The sequence below is a fragment of the Alosa pseudoharengus genome, unplaced genomic scaffold, assembly GCF_046254945.1.
Source record: "Alosa pseudoharengus isolate Yale_2024_CS ecotype anadromous, Long Island Sound unplaced genomic scaffold, YU_APseudo_1.1 YU_APseudo_1.1_scf_2, whole genome shotgun sequence".
NCBI lineage: Eukaryota > Metazoa > Chordata > Actinopteri > Clupeiformes > Clupeidae > Alosa > Alosa pseudoharengus.
In genome coordinates, this window is record NW_027468663.1 from 45,259,332 (window position 1) to 45,275,306 (window position 15,975).

Sequence of the window (15,975 nt, forward strand, 5' to 3'; positions counted from 1 at the left end):
CAGTGATGAACTCAACATGGTTGAGGGACATAATTCAACCCTCTCCTGTAACATTAGTTATAGCTTTGGAGACTATCCACAGTGGTATCGACAGTACCCAAGATCAGCACCTCAGTTTCTCTTGTTCATCCTTAGTGATAAGACAGAAACATCAAATGTGGATCCTCGATTCTCTGGGAGAATGAATAAGGAGAAAAGTCAAATGTTCCTGGAGCTCACTGCAGAACTCACAGACTCTGCTCTCTACTACTGTAGAGCTTGACTTGATCTTCACTCGGAACTGCAGCACAGACACCCTCACGGTGACGCCTCTCCATCTTTCTGACCACTTCTTCATCCAGTTCAACGTCAGCCTGACAGAACAGCCTCCGGCTCCTCAGCCGATGGTCACGTTCCGCCGCAACATCCGGAACCTGTCTCCAACGCACTTTTCCTCTGTGGTTGCCTCCGGTCTACCTCCACTCAACACCTTCTCCTCTCTGGAGGTTAATGAGGCCACAGACTCGCTCTGCTCCACACTGAGCTCGTGTCTGGACGAGCTGTGCCCTCTTACCACAAGGCCAGCTCGATCCAAACACTCTCATCCATGGCTAAATGATACCCTCCGATCGCAGCGCACCAAACTCAGAGCCGCGGAGAGGAAATGGCACAAATCCAAACTAACTGATGACCTCAAAAACTACCAGACACTCCTGACCTCCTTCTCAGCCAGCATCACTGCTGCTAAGACAGCTTTCTACAATGACAAAATCAACAGCGCTACAGACACTCGAAAGCTTTTTTCAACCTTCAAATCGCTACTCAACCCTCAGATGCCTCCTCCTCCATCCAGCCTTACTGCAGATACCCTCGCCTCATTTTTTACAAACAAAGTGGCGGCAATCAGCAGTCAATTCTCTACATGCCCACTCAACGCATCTGACTCAGATACCGCACTCCTACAACCTCTAGGGACTGCTAGATCATCTTTTTCAGCATTCACGCCTCTCTCTGAGAATGAAGTATCTAGACTCCTGACATGCAGCCGTCCTACCACATGCTCGCTGGACCCTATACCTACGAGCCTACTTCAGTCCATCAGCCCGACCATCGCACCAGCTATCACACACGTGATCAATGCCTCGCTAACCTCCGGCACATTTCCAACAGCGTTCAAAATGGCCCGGGTAACACCGTTACTTAAGAAAGCTTCTCTCAACCCTGCTCAAGTCGAGAACTACCGCCCTGTCTCACTCCTGCCTTTCCTATCCAAAGGCATTGAACGAGCAGTCTCCAAACAGGTCTCTGACTTCCTTTCACAGAACAACCTTCTGGATCCAAATCAGTCTGGGTTAAAAAGCGGCCACTCTACCGAAACGGCTCTGCTGTCTGTAACAGAAGCCTTAAAAGAAGCCAGGGCGACCGCTCGGTCATCAGCACTCATTCTGCTTGACTTATCGGCTGCCTTTGACACGGTTAATCACCGCATCCTTCTCTCTATACTCGCTAACATGGGAATCTCCGGTTCTGCTCTCTCCTGGTTTGAATCCTACCTCACAGGACGCTCGTTTAACGTATCATGGCTTGGTCAGCTATCTGCACCTCACCATCTCACCACAGGGGTCCCCCAGGGCTCAGTACTGGGCCCCCTTCTCTTTGCTATCTACACCACCTCCTTGGGACAGATTATCCGTTCGCATGGCTTCTCATACCACTGCTATGCAGACGACACACAGCTCTTTCTGTCCTTTCCACCTGATGACCCCTTGGTTTCAGCACGGATCTCGGATTGCCTCTCAGACATAGCTACATGGATGAAGGCACACCACCTCCAGCTGAACCTCTCAAAGACTGAACTGCTGGTCCTCCCAGCTAAACCTACCATACACCACGACATCAACATCAAATTTGACTCCCTGTCTGTTTCACCTACCAGGACTGCAAGAAATCTAGGAGTTGTTCTCGACAACCAACTAAACTTCTCAGATCATGTTGCCTCAGTCGCCCGGTCATGCCGTTTCGCACTCTACAATATACGGAAAATCAGGTCTTACTTAACTCAAGATGCCACCCAACTTCTGGTTCAGGCAATAGTCATCTCACGACTCGACTACTGCAACGCCCTCCTGACAGGTCTCCCAGCCTGCGCAGTGAAACCACTTCAGATGATCCAGAACGCGGCGGCGCGCCTGGTCTACAACCAACCCAAGAGGGCACATGTTACCCCGCTACTCATCCAGCTACATTGGCTACCTATGGCGGCCCGCATCAAATTCAAGGCTCTAACGCTTGCCTACAAAGTAGTCTCCGGTTCTGCTCCCACCTACTTGAATGCCTTCATACAGACATACGCTACCTCCAGACCGCTGCGCTCCTCAGACGAACGACGTCTAGCTCTACCTCCGGTACGCTCAGGCCAATCCAAACTTTTCTCATCTGTTGTTCCTCGTTGGTGGAACACACTGCCAGTTCCTACAAGGGCAGGGACATCCCTCTCCATTTTCAAAAAACTCCTGAAGACCCAGCTCTTTAGAGAAAATCTCCTCTCATAGCAACACTTACAACAAGTCTTGCTGATCCTAGCACTCACCAGCCGTCTTAAACGGACACGTAACTGTTAAAAACAGCACTCACTGATGCACTTATTCTTACTGTACTTATTCTTCTGTTTTTTAAATTGTCCTAATATTGTTGAGAATTGCTCTAAAACTTAAACTGTTTACCATGTTGTTAGTCGCTTTGGTTAAAAATGCGTCAGCCAAATGTAATGTAATGTAAAATGTAATGTACTGTGCCCTGAGGCCCACAGTGAAGGAAATGGGCTAACTGTTGTACAAAAACTCACATGGCATGACATCAGATGAAATACACCATATCTTACTTTGCATGGAGGTCAACATGATGTTTAAGCCTATATAGATTAAAGTCATCAAATTAATACATAGAAGTTTATTCATGTTTATCCATTGCATTCAAATTTATGATCCATCAAATTGATTATTTAACCCCCTGTTCACTGAACCTCTGTAAGAGCCAATATTTACTGGTGAGTCATACCAATGTTTATTTTGTCCAATTGTGTCTCACATTCAGTGTAGAAGATCCTCGTCTGCTTGTGAAACTAAACCAAGAGAAAACTGAAGTCTCTCTGCAGATCTCCTCTGTTCAAGTCTCTGACTCTGCACTGTACTACTGTCCTCTGAGGCCCACAGTGACACTAAACCACAGACTGCCGTACAAAAACCTGACTGACAGTGAGGGATTTTGCAGCTCTGTTGTCTGAAATGCAGGGACACAGAACACTAATTGAATACAATTATATAATTATATATAACATATATTATTATACATTATTACACGGCTCTTCATAGTGCTGCAGAATGCTCCATTCACTTGAATGGGACTTCCCAACGTTCGGCGGTCTGCTAATTCTGAATAACAGACCGTTGCTAAGTATAACAGACCGCTGTCAAGGAAAATGGGCTTTGTGCTTCTAAGTCAATTCTTTCATATCACTACGCAAGGATTGGAACTTCATTCAAAAGTGAAAGCAGACGGTTGATCAGCTGTGTTCTAAAGAATGTTTGATTCAAATTCAGCGTGTGTTGTTGCGAACTATTTGTTTCTCAGCAAAAGCCATGATGAAACGGTAACAAATAGGCTATAGCCTAGGCTATGTAGGCTAAAGAGTCATATCGTGGGGAGTTTATTGTGTCGTTTTGGTAAGTAGCCTAGCCGTGTAATAAGCGGGATAATGTATAGAATGCCAGTCATTGTCGGGAGATAGGTCCCTTCAGGGCGGAACAAGACCCCTCCGTTGCGCGTCGGGGTCTGGTTCGCCCTGTCGGGACCTATCTCCCGACAATGACCGGCGTTCTATACATTATCCCTTACATACGACATACAATTATATATATAACAAATAACATATAACATATAACATTTATATAATTAAACAAATCTTCAGGGGTTGAATAGAAATTATTCTCTGGAAAGTAGGTTACAGTTTCAAATATTCCATTTAAATATGTAGCCCACCTGTTCAAAGCATTTGAGTAGGATGCCATCAAGTGGATAACATGTGTTATGGCCTTCAAATCTTATGTTATATAGTACTAGTGTCATCAGAGACTTTGTACTGAGGAGACACAGCACTCAAAGAATCTCCCATACAAAAATGTATGGGATTAGTTTGTTAAGCAAACATGGCAGTCGTATTGACAGTCCTACACATATTCCGCCGCTTCCAGGTGAATACATCTGTGTGTTCACGTGATTCGTGAAGCCTTGCACACAGGCATTTCTGCCTGAAAGAGATGCCTGATAAGTGCCCAAAAAGCATTACAATATGGACGCAGAGTGCAGGGACTTGCCTAAAATGACTTTGGTGTCACCACTGTCAGTATCCAAGCTGCACATATAGTCATATCTACAAATAAAGAATTAACTCACCTCTATGATCGATCAACAACATATGCGTGATCACTTCATTCATTTGTCCATTCATCATGTTCATTATCATGTTCATAATAATAATAACACCAAGGTAACCAAAACCCAATAACCTTTTAGATATAAATTATTTTTTTTATGACAGATATACAAAAACAAAAACAAAAAAAGCATGCAGATGAATCAAAATGTAGAATGTTCTTTAATTTCTTTCCAGACGGATTTCTGTTTATTCAGAGTCTGGCATCATTCTAGGAGGAGCACTGAGATCTCTGCTCAAGAGTTGTCTGATTTAATACTACTACTACACTCAGTTTTGGTATTAACAGCATCCAAAATCAGCTTCTCAGTATCTTATCAGTATTTGGGGCAAAACCAGACCTCAGCTGTAGATCCTCATCTGTCTGCAAGGTAGCAAACTCACAAATTGTTGATATTAAACGAAAACAATGGCAATGACTATTGCAAATAAATGCATAAACTATGCCTAGGAAAACAATGACATTGTGCTTGATTCCTAATTTCATGTCTCTGAACCTCACAGTGTCAGATGGTGTTCTTTATGAAATTGAAAAAAATATATATCATTTAAAAAGACGTACTTTGGAAAATAGATTTTATTTTTGTGCAACTACATTTTTGTGTATCTACATTGTAGATACCGAATAGCATACATCCAAAGACAGGTTTTCGAACCTTGCCTGCCATGAAGCATGACCTTTTAAGATGTTCAGACCAATAAAGCACTTCATTCAAATTCACAAGCGAACATCTATCATACGTTTATTAATATTTATTGTAAAAACTTTCCAATGCATACAGTGTGGAACTGAATCCATAATGCTCTCACAAAGTAATTTCTGTTTGTATTGGAGCCAGGAGGGAGGAGCTAGAAAGAGAAGATCATGATGACGTAACAATGCCTACCCATGGGAAACTTGTCTTCACAGGACTGACATTCAAATGGTGTTACTTTAGCAGACCTCACAGTTGCAAACCTCCAAAATGATTTTCTTTCTAGGCATATTACTTATGGACCTCTCAGGTAAACACAATGTTTTGTGGCATGCTGTTGGTCGTTATGAACTTTCAGAATTTAGCACTTCTGTCAAATAATGGAGAAAGAGACATAACAGACAGAACATATAATTTGTTCATTTGTTTGTTGTCTGTCTTGTATGCCTTAGTGTCACGGGTACGCTGACAACTATGCCGCTCCATCTGGCATCTTTTGTCTTGTGTTTATTATTTTTGAAATATATTTCTCATGTCTTGGTGTCACGGGTACGCTGGCGACTACATTGCTCCGTCTGGTATCTTTTGTTTTGTGTGTCAATGTATTGTATGCCAGGGGGCCAAGTAACGGGGACGCTGGGCAGATGTGCTGCTCCTTTTGGCCTATTTTTGTTTGATTAATGATTTGTTTGCTGTTTAATTTGTTTGTTCGTCTGTCTGTGCTAGGCTTGGCGAGTGACGCCGCTCCAGTCCAGCACATAATTGTTTTTATTAGATTCTTTGTTTGTAAACTCAGGGCATTGCTGTAAAAGAGTTTAATGCTCAGTCAATTTCCCCTGATTAAACAATGCTTGATGATGATGATGATGATGATGATGATGATGATGAAATATGACATACCATCTCTTTTCAGGTAACACCCATGGGAACAAAATCACTCCTAACAGTGTTGAACTCAACATGATTGAGGGACATAATTTAACCCTCTCCTGCAGCATTAGTTACAGCTCTGGAGACAATCTACAGTGGTATCGACAGTACCCAAGATCAGCACCTCAGTTTCTCTTGTTCATCCTTAGTGATAAGACAGAAACATCAAATGTGGATCCTCGATTCTCTGGGAGAATGAATAAGGAGAAAAGTCAAATGTTCCTGGAGCTCAGTGCAGCTGAACTCACAGACTCTGCTCTCTACTACTGTGCCATGAGGCCCACAGTGAAGGAAATGGGCTAACTGTTGTACAAAAACTCACATGACATGACAAGAAATGAAATAAAATGCACCATATCTAACATTCCAATCAGGAGCATGAAGTGTTTAAGCCTACAGAGATTAAAGTCATCAAATGAATACATACATGTTTATTTATGTTTATTATGATTACATTCATGTTCATGATCCATCAAATTGATTCTCTAACCCCTGTTTACTGAACCTCTGCAGGAGCCAATGAGTCATACTAAATCATAACATGTAAAACAATGTTTATTTTGTCCAATTGTAGCTCACATTCAGTGTTTTATATAAAATGTATTTGACTGTATGTCACATACTAGAAAACTCAGCTGCACTTGGACTGCAATATCACTGGGAACCAGGGTGGGGCGACATTTCAACACTACATGTCAATTAGATGTAGATGTTTATTTGTGTCTCAGAGCTGTGAGACATTAGACAGCTTGTGTCATTGCACAAAATAGTCATGACCCTCTGGAGAAATTTATTACACATTCTGATTGTTTCTTACTGTTGTAAGTAAACTTTTCCACCCAGCTTCACCTTAGTGATTGATTGATAGTTTCATTAGTTAAATGTTTAGTACTTAAGTTAATACCTGCCAATCTGGGCATTTTTCTTATCTTGTAAAATGTCTGATGTCTGTTTTTTTACAGTTGACGGAGGGATGGAGGACTCTGTTAATCAGCCATCAAATCAGGTAGTCGGCATAGAGGGTGAATTGGTGACACTCAGCTGTAAATATGATGTGACTAATACAGGCTACCAAGTCTACTTGTTTTGGTACAAATGTCAAGCAAATGACTTCCCTCGATATATACTGCAGAGATACTCTTTCAGAGATAGGGGGCAATGATGAACTCAAATGAAGACTTAAAGCTCAACTCAACACCACTGTGAAATCTGTCCCTTTAACAATCCAAAATCTGCAAGTGTCTGACTCTGCTCAGATCTAACTGACTACAGTAAATCATTGTCCTCATTAACTATTACATATGTCACATATAAACTAGGTGGTGAGGAGTATAATCAACTTGCCAATCAGCCTGTTGAAAGTATATTGGCTGAATTTATGCAGACTTGCAATAGACATGAACAACCTTACCAGAAAATATATCCCCTCCACTGTAAAAATCGGCACACTTAGAAAATTATAGAGAATTGCAGGCAATATTGAGTATTGTATTGTGATACAAATTTAAATGTAATGAACAGACCTGGTACAATGTCCCCATATCATCTCTGACCGGAATTTATTGGAAATTGGATGATTGCACATTGAAATGTGTCAAAAATAAAAATCCCTAAAATATGACTGTTATTTCCCAACAGTCACAATTGTGACCGGACATAAAACACTCCTTTCCACCCACATTTTCATGAAAATTTGAAAAAAAATAATAATTGATTACTTCAAAGGGTTACTCAAGACACATGATTTTGATATTTTCATGTCTGGGAAAAATTTGGGATTAAGTCATGATTTGGATTTGTCCCTGTGTGTTACTCTTCTGAGGGCGTGGATGTTATGGAGTAATAAGGTACATGACCACTGGATGGCAGCATTTCTGAATGTATTCTGCAATTCAGTTCCATTCCATTTTATTTACACAGCATCATACCAATGTATATCTCTCACAGCACTTAAAACAACCCAATGTGAGTTTGAGACACGTGGTGAGAGGAAGAAATCTTGAGTACAACCGTGACTTATAAGGGGGACCTATATCTTCTTGGAGACAACGTGGTAAAGAGACATAAGTATCAGCATAAGTACATTAGCATATGGTGCAGCATTGGTGCAAGAAATGTAGTATGATGTAGTTTGTTATAAAACAATTTGCATCATCATCAAATTATATCAGTTCATATTATCACAACATGAGTTAGAGGTCACTTTAGAGGCCAAATAAAAGAAAAAAAGAAAAAAAGAGCAACATTCTCATTTATATTCTGAATACTCATACAACATTTTAATGTACAGTGTAAAGACTGCATTGACATGGTACCCCACCTCACCAGCTCAGCTGATGCTTGATTTGATGCATCAGCCACTTCTGCAGGAGGAGGAGCTGACAGGATGTGTTCTGAAAAACGTTTCCACCCAGATGAGAATGTGAGTTTGAGCTCAAGCTTAAGAATCTTAAGGGCCCATCGTGATCTTCATTGAGTTCACTATGCTTCACTACATAGTGCCACTCCTCATGACCATAGCAGGTACAGATAACATTTTTAAATGTAATTTTCACATGACATTTGGTTTAATAATAAGCATATCTGGGATACAAAATTGAATGAATGTCATACCATATGGCAACATTGCAACATGGTTAATATATTTTGGTTCTTAATAAGGAAAATTCTATTTATTTTTCTTCTCATAGGACTCACTCATGGGAATGATATTACTCCAGACAGGACTGAAGTGTCTGATGTGGAGGGATCCGATTTAACCCTTTCATGCAGCTACTCCTATTTAGGTTCACCCAACATGTTTTGGTATCGACAGCATCCAAAATCAGCTCCTCAGCATCTTATGACCTTTGCCTTTGCCGGGCAGAATCAGACATCAGATGTGGACCCTCGTTTGTTTGGGAGAATGACTAAAAACAAACTCTATCTGGATCTCTCCTCTGCTGAACTTTCAGATTATGCGCTCTACTTTTGTGCCCTGAGGCCCACAGTGAAGACTAACTAGCTAACTGTCACACAAAAACCTAACAGGAAGTTCTGTCTCTATTGTACTCATAATACTAACGCTCCTTCCAAAAACACTACATAAGTCACAGAGTAATACCAAGTGATACATATTAAATTATGAAAATTTCCAGACTTCTCCTTTTAATTGTGGTTGAGAGAGGATCATACAGCCACTGGTTTAAGTTTCGGTTCCCATCTACTAAATGGATCAAAATAAGTTCCAAAAATACAACTTATAGATAAACAAATGGAAAACCCAGTTATTTTCAACCAAATCTGCTTTAAGGTTGTATAATGTTTAATTTTACCAATCACTCCAGGGATAGAAGTGTCCTCACATTTCAACCTTGGTGGGGTGAAATCAGTTCATATCACATCACATGGTAAATAATAATGATGTCTTTTGCCTGAAGAAGACCCAGCAGGGTCGAAACGTTGCCTGTTGTGCATTAAATATATGGGAGTCAAAAGCAGTGTTGCGGACTATATATTGTTTCAATTGAGTACGTTTTCTTTTGTCCTGCACCTGCCAGAAGGTGGGATGTGCACACAATAACTGTTTGCTGAAAATAATAATGTGTCATGCATGGCAAAGAAACTGACAATAAAATTATACTCCACCTTTCATTCATAACCTCCCAGGGATCAAGAGAAGTCATGCTTATTCTGATCATTTGGAATTGGTGAGAAATCTTTTTGATTAATGGGGTTTGTCAGATGGGCACCCTCACCTGTCTGTGAATTTAAGTTCCCAATAGCCTTGCCAGTGGTGCTGTCTAGCATCCCATATCCACCCTCCCTAAACTTACACTTGATTAATGGGACACATGTCAATACCCAACCCAAAAACACCTCAGGATACACCTCCAGCATTACTGAGAGACTTCTCCATAACTATGACCGAAGGTCAGTCCAGTCATTCAGCTATACTTAAAGGTCCATATTTCATAGAATGTGCTCAAGGCCAAATTCACAGCATTTGGTCCCTTAAAACATGAGAATATTAATAGATTATATAACAACATGGTGATAAACTAGAGTGTTAAATGGGTGAGGTGACCCATATATCTGTAAAAGACTTGAGAACAGACTTCCTTGATCTGCTTCCCTTCCAAGTCTTCCATCGATAGTTCGTATCTCTTAGCTGTGTGCAGTATTTTACAGGCTATGATATTTTTTTTTTTACTGGTGACAGATACATTTCCTGTGTCTTGTTTCATCTCCAGTGAGCAGACAATCTGATAGACACACAATAGCACATCAGAAAGAGCACATTACTGACTTGCTGCTGCATCAGACTTATGGAGAAAACACTTCTTCTGATCCTCTTTATGTCTACAGGTAAACTGTAAAACAAACCAAAGAAATAATTATTCAAGAAATATTTTTTTCTGTATTGTTACATGGTACTGTTGGGGTTAGTAGCCATAATTCTAATTTGAATTGTTTGATATTATCCATACATATGGATTTTTTTTTTCATTTGTTTTTTTTTAATTCATTTTCATTTCAGACATAATGGCTGACAGATTGGATCCCGAGAGACAGACAATCTCTCACCATGAAGGGGACTCAGTGAAAATGAAATGCACATTTGAAGCCAGCAGCAGTAACATTTGGATTTACTGGTACAGAAAGCATCCAAATGAAGCTCCTGCAGTATTTACTGTTGAAAGGGGCTCGATCTCTGACATATGAACATAAATCTGACCAACGGTTTCAGGTTACTACAGAGCACTCATCTACTGAACTCATTATTAATGGCCTGACTTTGGCAGACACAGCTCTCTACTACTGTGCCCTGAGGGATGTTACCCAGTGATACAAAGTCAGCAAGAAGCTGAACAAAAACTAATTTGTATTTCATGCCAACAGACATCAAAGACATTTCCTGTTTGTGTTCTGATAACAGTCGCCTGCCAACAGAGGTTTGGAGTTGAACACTGACTGTGGTCACACCAGTTACCAGAAATAAATGCTATTAGCAGTAGTAACTCATGGCTGTTACCAGAAATAAATGCTATTGAACTGTACAGTAACTCATACAAATAAATATCAATACACTTTAGAAATTATGCTAATACAGAGGAAAGGTGTACTGTACATATACATATGTATCAGGGTATTTTCCACAGTGGCCAATCAACATTACACAACATGGCTGTGAGGTTTTCAAACAGGCAAGGTCCTTCATCTGTACTTTGTTGAATTAGGCCCATGATATCTACAGAATTAGGCCCATGACATCTACAAAATGCTCAACACAGAATGTCTTTGTGTGCAAAACTGCACAAAGCAAATGTAATCTTTGGGAATATTAACATTGGCAAACAGTAAAAGTAAAAAATTAACAAAAAAGTTAAAAAGTTAGTCTACCTCATGAGTGCAGTTTTAATTTCAAACTGAGGGGACATAACTGTATTATAAGACTGCTGGTTTCTCACTCACCAGTGCATCCATGGCAATGCATCCCCCTACCTACCTACCTACTCACCCCACTAATCTCAACATGATCCCTCCATTCTACTCACTCAAAGCGCCTCCACACCCCCAGGACAAGACTTTGGGTGATCGGGCCATCTGCTCTGCTGCCCCTTATGGAATGTCCTCTCTTAAAAACTTAAAACATTATTTTTTTAGCAGACTAAAACCTGGCTAGCTGTTTTTTGAACCCTATAATGGCTGCTGCCTATTATAATATCTTAATGTTTTTTTATTTCTTTCAGTGTTTTTAATGTTTAAATGTCTTTTGCCCTGTAGCACATAGAGATTGGCTGAAAATGTATAACTGAATGAATTTTCTCTGCAGGTTGGTCTGGAAAAGAGTCCATTGATGCCTTTGATAAGGCTTGTCGCTCTGTACTTTGTGCTGTTCTCATTGTGAACTGAGGGGGGCGCAAATGTAATGTCAAAACCTGCAGAATGAAGCTCCAATGCACCACATGTGTGTGTCAGAATGTGATATAAGAACTGAAGGAGACAGAGAGAGTCCAAAGTGAGCCAGTCACCACAGTTCAACCATGGAATATTACATAAAGGCATTCATTCTAGCTGTTTATTTCAGTGGTAAGAAATATCCTAAAATGCAGTATAGATAGATAGATAGATAGATAGATAGATAGATAGATAGATCTATTTTATTGATCCCCCAAGGGGAAATTCATGATACAGTATACTGTAATGTTTAATCATATTTTTCAATCTTTTTGGTATTTCATGTGGCTCTGTTGTCTTCACAGTGTGCTCTGCAGTGGGGGACTCTGTTACTCAACCTAAAGATGAGACGGGTCTGGAGGGCAGCATGGTGACACTCAACTGTCAGTATGAGACCGCAGCGTCCACTGCTAATCAGTATCTCTTCTGGTATCAGCAGAAACCAAATGGATTCCCAAAATATATTCTACTGAAAACATCTCTTAGACAAGACAATGGCCCAGATTTTAAGGGGAGATTCAATGCTACACTCAACACAGACACAAAAACTGTTAATCTGACGATCCAGGATCTGCAAGTGTCTGACTCTGCTGTGTACTACTGTGCCCTGCAGCCCACAGTGACAGCTGCAGACTCAGCTCTCATACAAAAAATGTCTTAGTCAAGAGACACCTGAAAATGGTAATGACACAAATGTGGAAAACATAATTTACAATGAATTGATTTTAGTTAAAAAATATTCAGAGAAAATGCACAAATGTACTAGATCCTCGCCTGATGGTGAGGCAGAGAGTGACGGAATCTATGCTTATATTAGTGCTTGCAATGAACAAACATATGTACTGGGCAAAAATGCAAGCAAATGTAATAACAGTTAAAAAGGGAAAAGGGAATAACAATATCACTTTCTCCAGCACCTGTTTTATCCAGCAGGTGAACCAACATGTCACACTGACATGGTAATTGCCTGTTGTTAGCTAGCCTATCTCTAAATAGACACTGTGAATGCCAGGCACCATCTTTCAGGATATCATCTGTCAGGCAATCTCAGGGTATCACCTCTTTCCTTAGTGGTCTAAACGTGTTGGTCAACGGCACAAAGACTTTTGCTAACACTTTACTTGAAGGTATCTTGACATGACATTGTCATAACACTAACCCTAACTTGTCACAACAAAAACCGAATTACACCTGACAGAAGCGAGTGAAAGAAGCGTTGTGTCATGAACAATAATAACTTGTTCATAATGTTTATTACACGTTCATGACAACCTGTCTTGTTTCCAGGGGATGAGGTTACACAATTACTGCACAGTATTAAAGCATGACACTAGAGGCAGTGAAAGACAGTGAAAGAGAGAGAAAATAAAAACGGCATAATAAGCTGCATTGATTGTTGGCTGTCATCACAGTTCAGTTATATAACTAGCAGAACGATGCTGTCATCACAGTTCAATTATATAACTATAGCAGAACGATGCTGTCTCTCATTTTAGCAACCCATAGGCAAAATAATTTGCTATAAATTCTAAATGCATATCTACAGATTACTAATTCTTTGCCATTAAAACAAGCAAATTGTGTCCATCATTGCAACCCACATTAAAGCTGCAGTTGGGAAGTCTGACAGATTGAGGGGACTTGAGGAGTCAAAATTTTCGATGTTTACAACTCTCATGCCCCTCCCCCACTACCACCGAGCACCCTCTCATCGAGTTTGTGCTCTTCAGTGCGCACCTGACTGCACCAGACTGTGATTGACCGTCAGATCTCACACAGCCCTGCTCTGATTGGACCCGAGTGAACAATAGGTGTTATAAAAACCCTCACTAAACGTACAACATGTTCAGTCATGACCCACTAAATGAAGATAAATCGTTAATGAGTGTAATAATGCTGTTGTGCTGTGTGACATGAGAGTGTAACTTCCTGATGTATTTCCTTTCTCTTTTAAAAGGTACAGACACACTTTCAGTCATTCACAGAGCAGCACATCAGACAACAAATTACACACACACACACACACACACACCAAGAACAACTGATCTGGAAGGGACATGGGCAAACCACTACTTCTGATTCTCATTATCATCACTGGTAAACTGACTTTTTTCTCTTTTTTTCTCATGTTTTTTTTTTTATGCACATTTTGATTTTGATTTCTTTAATGTACTTGTTTGCAGAAATAATAGCTGACAGCATTGATCCTGATCTGGACCGTGTAAGTCACCCAGAAGGAATGAAAACAGTTACCCTGAAATGTTCATATCAGACAAGCAGCCGTAATGTTCACCTTCACTGGTACAGACAGTATCCTCATCAGGCACCACAATGGCTTCTATACAAAGGTGCGCGATCATACAGTAGGGATGATGAGAGCTCAGACCCACGATTTACCTCTAATACCGATGAAACATTTACTGAACTCATCATTAAAGATCTGACTCTGGCAGACACAGCTCTCTACTACTGTGCTCTGTGGGTAGCCCAGTGATACAAAGACTCAGAGAAGCTGTACAAAAACTTACATTTAAAATAGGATGTTTTTCATTCAGAGATCAAAGTAAATTCCTCTCAGTGCTCTGATATCAGTTTAACACCATCAGAGGTTTTCCGGTGAATAGCATCTGTGGTCACACCTGTTGCATATTTGAAATGTATGCTGTTGTAATAAACTATTACACACAATACAAATTACCTGATACATTTGTCAAACTGTTGACTTTGGTCTGTCATTTTCTTTTCAAATACATTCATTTTTTGTCCAATATTCAATGGTATAACATAGTTTTTTTTATTATTATTGTTGTTCATTTCACACTGGTACAGATAGTATCCTGATCAGGCACCTCAATGGCTTCTATATAAAGTTGTCCTAAAGGTGTCCCTTACTACTGGTTCAGTACTTGTTTACAGCATCCAACACTTCTGTCAACATTACCCACCTGTAACATTGAAGATGCGTTTACTGAACTCATAATTAAAGATTTGGCTCTGGCAGAAACAGCTCTCTACCGCTCTTCTACTCCTCTCGTGCTCTTGTAGAAAAAAGATACAGAGTGACTCTTACACAACTGTAGCTTATTTTCCAGAGTCTTCTGGGCAGAACCAAGTTTATAGGGTCCCTTGGGGCCCAAAGCATACTTAGATTTGGGAACCTCCCACCACCTTAGCACCACCAATAATATTGAATATGATCTATGCTTGATCTATGATCAATTACACCAGTGGCGATCCTTAGACGTTATCGAATTATGACTTCTATGTCAATGGGCTATAATGAGGTCATCATGTCACCGGGCTAGATTCACCCTGCACCAGTGTTGGGCGATGTCCTCTTAATTGGCATTTGATAATATGTACAGTAAAACATTGTGATGAACGATGATATCGTATGTGTGTGTGTGTGTGTGGGGGGGGGGGGGGGGCAGTAAACACTTATTAATTACCATATGTCTGAAAAAAAAAAGTTTTCACTAAACAACAGATGTTTTAAAAACCCTCACTAAACGTACAACATGGTCAGTCATGACCCACTAAATGAAGATAAATCGTTAATGAGTGTAATAATGTTGTTGTGCTGTGTGACATGAGAGTGTAACTTCCTGATGTATTTCCTTTCTCTTTTAAAAGGTACAGACACACTTTCAGTCATTCACAGAGCAGCACATCAGACAACAAATTACACACACACACACACACACATCCCAAGAACAACTGATCTGGAAGGGACATGGGCAAACCACTACTTCTGATTCTCATTATCATCACTGGTAAACTGACTTTTTTCTCTTTTTTTCTCATGTTTTTTTTTTTGATGCACATTTTGATTTTGATTTCTTTAATGTACTTGTTTGCAGAAATAATAGCTGACAGCATTGATCCTGATCGGGACCGTGTAAGTCACCCAGAAGGAATGAAAACAGTTACCCTGAAATG

The 15,975-nt window shown here is 40.3% G+C and overlaps 1 long non-coding RNA gene and 1 gene segment (V, D, J or C); both read left to right on the forward strand.

Annotated features, from left to right (window-relative positions):
* The first annotated feature begins 6,868 nt into the window (after positions 1–6,868).
* LOC143133538 (T cell receptor alpha variable 19-like) lies at positions 6,869–7,310 on the forward strand. The segment is given in 2 exon segments: positions 6,869–6,917; positions 6,999–7,310. Coding segments are annotated over 2 exon segments (309 nt in total).
* Positions 7,311–13,793: 6,483 nt separating this feature from the next.
* On the forward strand, positions 13,794–14,133 carry LOC143135328 (uncharacterized). Its single transcript, XR_012988906.1, has 2 exons — positions 13,794–13,847; positions 13,994–14,133. It is a non-coding gene; the product is annotated as an uncharacterized LOC143135328 (long non-coding RNA).
* The last annotated feature ends 1,842 nt before the right edge of the window (positions 14,134–15,975 follow it).